This window comes from Tupaia chinensis, unplaced genomic scaffold (assembly GCF_000334495.1).
Source record: "Tupaia chinensis unplaced genomic scaffold, TupChi_1.0 Scaffold000527_1, whole genome shotgun sequence".
Classification (NCBI taxonomy): Eukaryota; Metazoa; Chordata; class Mammalia; order Scandentia; family Tupaiidae; genus Tupaia; species Tupaia belangeri.
In genome coordinates, this window is record NW_006160040.1 from 2,517,672 (window position 1) to 2,524,445 (window position 6,774).

Consider the following 6,774-nt stretch of genomic DNA (forward strand, 5'->3'; position numbering starts at 1 on the left):
TATTCATTCACTTATTTTAAATTGACCAGAGAGACATAGAGAGAGGAAAGTGAGAAAGCAAGCCACCAGGTCTGGGACTCGAACCATGGTTGGCCATGTGGGAGTGTCCAGCGCCTTAACCACCATGCCACTTGCTGGTCCCAACCCCTTCTTCATTCTCCTCCTGGGATCTTGGGCATGCATGGACATGCATTCTGTGTGATTTTCAAGTCACTGGGTCCGGGACTTGAACCAAGGTTTGCCATTAGGAGTCCAGCGATGTAACCACTATGCCGTCTGTTGTCCTCTACATGCTAGTATCTTATTGGATGCTCTTACCAACCCTAACTAAGCATGTTAACTGCTGCTAGGAGACTCCCCAGGGTGTGGTACATGGCCCTTGGTATGTGCAGACTGAGGAGGGCTTTCGTAGGGCGCATAAGCACAGTGCTCCGTACAGAGTGTTCATGGTGTGCGTGGTTTCTGTTGTGAGAGTGCCACGACACTGCACCTGTGAAATCAGACTGAGTCATTGTGTGTTTCAGGTTATACGCGCCATGGCCGTGACTAGCGTCAGACTGTTCACCAGTGTTTTAAGGAAACCAGATGCGTGGATTGGACTCTGGGGCATGCTCCGAGGGACACCTTCAAACAAACTCTGTGCTTCCTGGAATCAGTACTTACATTTTTCTAGTGCTAAGCTAAATGCATCCAATTATAAAACTCTTTTCCATAATATTTTCTCACTGAGACTCCCGGGGCTTTTCATATCTCCAGAATATATATTTCCATTTTCCATGAGACTCAAAAGTAATATAAGCTCTAAAAAGTCCACCAAAACGACTTTGCAAAAAGTAGAAGATGATGTGGACTCTGATGAAGAGAGTGATCGTAATGCGACGCGTGAACAGGAAGAGGAGTTCGAAGATGACCCCAGCGTGGCAAAAGACTATAAAGACCTGGAAAAAGTAGTGCAGTCTTTTCGGTATGACATTATCCTGAAGACGGGCCTAGATATTGGGAGAAAGTGAGTATGAGGTGTATTTTATTATAAGCACGGACACATCCTTGATAGCGTATGTATTAGCTGTTATGAAGAGAATTCTAAATGTTCATGTATAATACAGAGGTATTAAGTTTCAAGACTAACTTTCAAGGCTTCTGTAATATTCTCATTCTCTTTGTGCTAGACTAATTGTATAAGAATAGTGACCCTCATTGTTGCTCATTTCTTTAGCAGTCACGTGCATACCACTCACAAGGTGAGAATTGTAGTATGAATAAACTCAGATTTCCTTATTTAAATTGTACCTTTATAACCTCGTTTAATGGCATGTTTTATTTATTTTTAAGGTTTTTTGCTAGAGGATGTGTACACTCTGGAAGGAAAGGGAGAAAGCACCTGCTATAGGTCCTGGTCATGCTGCAGTCCCTCCACCTCCATCTCTCTGTTGGGACTTTGGGCATATGTAGATGCCAGCGTGCCCCTCAAACCACCAGGTCTGGGATTTGAACTGTGTAGCTGACCATGTGAGATTTGGCTCCCCCAGTCACCAGGACACAGAGCTGGTCCAGCATAGCTTAATTTGTGAATCCGTAAAGCTTAAGAGATTCATAGAGCTGACTCTGAATCCACAGACACCCCCTACCCTTCACATGCTGACCAGGATTTGTTGAATGTTCTCTAGAATCTGGCAGACCCATAAAGGAGCACCTCCCTTCCCAAAGTAGTAGATGCTGATCTTTTAGTTATTTATTTATTTATTTGGAGAGGTTTTTGCTATAGGGCACGTGCGCTCGCCAGAAAGACAGATAGAAAGCGAGAAATCACCCCCCAAGGGAGATGGCCACACTGCAATCCCTTCTCCTCTATTCTCCTCTCGGGATCTTGGGCATGCATACACATGCCCCCAACATGAGTTTAAGCCACTGGGTACGGGACTCAAACCATGGTCAACTACATGGCAGTCCAGTGACATAGCCATTATACCAGCTAGGGGACCAGCACGTTGGGTGTGTGTGCATGTGTGCCTAAGATCCTTAAAGGAGAATGGACAAGAAGGGATTGCGGCGTGGCCATCCCCCTGGGGGGTGATTTCTTGCTTTCTGTCTCTCTGTCTCTCTCTGTCTTTCTGGCAAGCACATGCGCCCTATAGCAAAAACCTCTCTCAAAAAAAAAAAAAAAAAGAAAGAAAGAAAGAAAGAAAATTATATAAGCTGGACCAGTAGCTCAGCATGGAGGTTAAGGCAGCTGGATCCCACATGGCCAACTGCATGTATTCAAATCCTGGACCCAGTAGCTTAAACATCATGCCAGGCATGTGTGCATGTATGCTTAAATTCCCAAGAGGAAAATGGAGGAGAAAGGACTGTGGTGTGGCCACCCCACCCCTCCCCCACCACCACCCCAGGAAGTGGTTTCTCATTCTCTTCCTCTCTCTCGCAATTGCATGCGCCCTCTAGCAAATGTTTAAAAACAATTATATAAGCCAAACTCTAAATGTCAGTCCCCTGGAATCAGATCATTAAAAAGAAAGGGCTCTGATTTTTGTCTGTATTCTCCACCGTTCTGGTTTCCCGAGTGGTTTAAATTCAGAGGGGTCAGCTGTTGGAGTAGAATTTCCCCAACCTCAGTGCATACTGGCAGAGGGTTTCTCAATGTGTGGTGCCTGGTACCTGAGAGGCTGTGAGGTGGCTGCACCCTTTTCTGGGTGGAAGTTGACATGCATGTCAAAGCCTCTCTTAAAGCCCTACCTGAGTACCGCCCAGGATCTCTGGCAGACCTCTGCAGCAGCGGGGCATCTGGTCAACTGTGCCCTCTGGTCTCCCCGTTGTAGATACAGCCAGGAGCACGTGGCTTTCACTTTCCTGGCACCCCAAATGGAGATTCTGTGGGGAGTCACTGTCAGAATAAATACTAATGGTGGGTGTTTTTCTCAAATTTGTATAATTCTTTGGAATATATGTATGTATTTTAAAGCACTTTGTCTTTTTTTTTTTTAATAGCAAAGTAGAAGACGCATTCTACAAAGGTGAACTCAGGCTGAATGGAGACAAATTATGGAAGAAAAGTAGAACGGTGAGATACTAAGTTTCAGCATCAGCTAAACAGTTTGGCCGGTGCTCTGCCAGTGCATAAAGCTGCCCACACTTCCCCTTGGCTCCTGACCTCCTACGTCCTCCGTGGTCCTGACCGAGCTGGTGGGAATCACCGGCAGACTCTATCCCACAGGCCACTCTCTCTTTTATAGTCTTAATGAGCTTATGATGAAGTTTTCCCCCTTTTCTTTACTATTGGTAGGTAAGCCACTATCAGGACTAGAAAAATCCATTAATTAAACTTGTAGGTCATCACCATTAGCACCTATGGAGTGGCAATAACCAGATTACAAAGAGCCACTTAATCACGGCAAGGTGCTGGTGTTATCTGGGCAGGCGCGTCATTCTCTTCAGTCTAGAGGTTATCAGGTATCTGCTGCAGGTGCTGTTCTGTGTGCAGGGCAGCCACAAAAAGGATGCTGTGTTTTTTGACAGGCTTATAGTAATACTGCTGTTAAGGAAAAGAAGTCAGTTACAGAAAATTATTTCTTTTTGGAAAGAATTATTTATTATTATCATTGCTATTTTAAATTTTGCTATAAGGCATGTGCACTGACCAGAGAGAGAAAAAAAAACAAGCCTCTAGGTCTGGGACTCTAGCCGCAGTCTGCCATGTGAGAGTCTAGCACCTTAATCATCATGCCACCTGTTGGCCCCCGCAGAATATTATTTCTTTAATTTTATTTAACAAAATTGAGGCCAGCAGTTGACATGATGTTTAAGGGTGCTAGACTCTCACATGGCTGACCATGGTTCAAGTCCTGACCCTGGCAGCTTGCTTTCTCTCTTTCTCTCTGACTCTCTCTGTCTTTGTCCCTCTCTGGTCAAATTAAAATAAAATAAAGGAATAAGTAAATAAAATTAAATTTAAAAGTCACTTTTAAAAAATGAAGAAAAAATTCCCAATATCTACTTTTCTAACAATAAATCCTATATATATGTACATGCCACATAAATTCTGTTAAAAATATTGTTAGAAAAATGAATTACATATACATATGGAATTAAAATAGTACCATTATGCAGGACCAGCAGATGGCATAATGGTCACGTTACTGGACTTCCATGTAGTCAACTACAGTTCAAGTCCCAAACTCAGCGTCTTAAAACTCCCATCAGGCGCATATGCATGTGTGCCAAAAATCCTGAGAGAAGAATAGAAAAGGGATTGTGGCTTGGCCATCCCCTCTTGGGGTGATTTCTTGCTTTTTGTCTCTCTGGTGAGTGCATGTGTATACATAACTATTATGCATTTTATCTTTAAATGGGCATTATGGGTTACGTTAATTTTCTTCATGTTTTTTATTTTCTGACTTAACCATGAGGATGTATCACGTTCATAATTGGAAAAAATACTTACTGATAGTAAAAGTTAACAAAAGCCCCAAAAAGGTGCAAGACAGAGACCCTTAAAAAGTTCAGAAGGGGACCAGCAAGTGACCTGGTGGTTAAGGCACTGGGCACTCCCACATGGTCAACCACAGTTTGAGTCCCAGACCTGGTGGCTTGCTTTCTCACTTTCCCTCTCTCTCTTTCTGTGTCTCTCTCTGGAAGGCCCAACCACAGTGGTGCACAGGTAGTGTCACTGCCTGGGTGGCTGGAAGCCACATGGGAGCCCAGGTTCTATTCCCAGGCTGAACACTGCAGGCACAGTTGTGTGCTCTTGTCATCCTAGATAACGGGGAGATCACAACAGAGGAAGACACTGGCAGAAATATTTATTCCCAACCTTCTCCCTCTTTCTCAGAAAGGAGAAGAATAATATACAGTTTTGGAGGATATAAGATATATGACATATCAGACGACATAATGTTAACTCTGCGGGAACAAATATTCCAGAGAAGTTAGACACACTCTTGGAGATTGTTTTTATTTCATCTCCACTCATATTTCAAAACCCCCTGGGGCTGGAGGATCTGCGGGACATCCTGTTGCCCAAAATCCGGGACAGAGAGGCTGTCAGCTGTGCGTCTGGGCGAGCAGTGAGGCTTACTTCGTCCTCACTCCCTGAAGTCACAGGGGTTCTATGGCTACATAGACTGAAGGAGGGCCCGCTTCCCCATGCTCACCCTAGCCCCAAGTTGCAGGGGCCAGCAGTCCCTCCGACTGCACTTCAGCCAGTGGGTCCAGACTGCAGCAAGTCAGCCATTGCTCAGGGAGCTGCATGAAATCAGGTGCTCTACGGCCCATCCTGTCTCTTAATCGGTTTTTCCTGACTATAGCCAGGCCCCCCCACCTCAGCCATAGTATTCCAAAGACAAGGCCCGTTCTTAAGGTAAAGAATGATCCCTCTAGTGGCACAGTGATTAAGGCGCTGGATATTCCCACATGACTGAACACGGTTCGAGTACTGGATGGTGGCTTGCTTTCTCACTTCCCCTCTTTCTCTCTCTCTCTCTCTCTCTGTGTGTGTGTGTGTGTGTCTTTGTCAAATTGAAAATGAATGAATAGATAAAATTTAATAAATAATTATTAAAAAAAGAAAAAAAGGAATGATTCCTCTGCACACCCTGCCTGTGCTGGGGCCTCTTACAAATCCCACAAGCGATTTCTCCCGGCCTACTCTGAGATGCTGTTAACTACAGCCTAATTGCTGCTGCTTCGTTCTGCCTTGGGTGTTCTGTTGCCTCGGCTGCCTTCCAGATTTCTCCTGAGGGTCAGCAAAGGGGCTGGTGTTAACACTTGGCTGCCTTGTTACTAGGAGGCCTGGTAGCCATAGAAACTGCAGCTAAAGGGAGATTTGAAATGTAGATATTTGGAGCAGCCCCTAATCCCAGCCAGTTTTGCTTTGTGTCCGCTGAAGGACAGGGCCTTGGAGGGGAATAAGGAAGGGCTGGCCGCGCTGGGCCTGCTCTGGGAGCCTGTGCCTGACTGCTGGCCTGCAGGGTCGTGCCTGCTGCTGAACAGAGCTCTTCTTGAACTGAAAGCAGGTTGTGTCCAGAACCTGTAGGTACGGGGTGGCTGTTGATTCCACAGTGGCTCCCAACCCAGGCTTGAAGCCCCTTTGCACTGCCCCAAATTTCTCTCTCCCTGCAATCACCTGGGTAAAGGAGAAACATTCCTTCCCTATCCTGTGCCCTGGAAGGTAGTCCCAAAGGCTTGCTTCAGTTGCATGCTAGCCTGCCCCTCATTTGAGGGGCAGCCATCATGCCTGTCTGTCTCTGAAAGGAAGCATAAGGGTTGCCTTTTCTTTGTATACCCTTTCATAGCTTCTAAATTTTGCATCAGAAAAAAATCAAAGTTGGCCAAGCCCTGGTGCAGCAACCGAACAGGAAGACGTGCTGTGCTCCCTGCCTTTCCACGGGGGCTGAGGGAAGGGAAGGAGACTTGCTCTCAGGGATTGGATGGGTACCTTTGGCGCTCAGACGCTTAGGGTGTGCTTCAGGAAGGCTGCAGAGCGCCCTCAGAGGCAGGCCCTCAGCTCGTCCACCAACTGCAGCAAGCCTGAACACGCCCTATGACAAAATTCTTTTTTTTTTTTTGGAGAGGTTTTTGCTATAGGGAACGTGCGCTCGCCAGACAGAGATACAGAAAGCGAGAAATCACCCCCCAGGGGGGATGGCCACACCGCAATCCCTTCTCTTCCCTTCTCCTCTCAGGATCTTGGCATGCACGCACATGCGCCCGGTGTGTTTTAAGCCACCGGGTCCGGGACACAAACCGCGGTTGACTACATGGGAGTCCAGCGACATAGCC

General features: G+C 46.1%; 1 protein-coding gene across 1 annotated transcript in view; it reads left to right on the forward strand.

Moving 5' to 3' along the window:
- Positions 1-502: 502 nt before the first annotated feature.
- The window catches only part of MTRES1 (mitochondrial transcription rescue factor 1), an 8,848-nt gene continuing 2,576 nt past the window's right edge, over positions 503-6,774 (forward strand). Inside the window, exons 1-2 of the mRNA XM_006156954.3 lie at positions 503-1,006; positions 2,986-3,058. Coding sequence (XP_006157016.1) covers positions 537-1,006; positions 2,986-3,058 — 543 coding nt within the window. The 5' untranslated portion in view covers positions 503-536. The remainder of the gene's footprint in view (positions 1,007-2,985; positions 3,059-6,774) is intronic.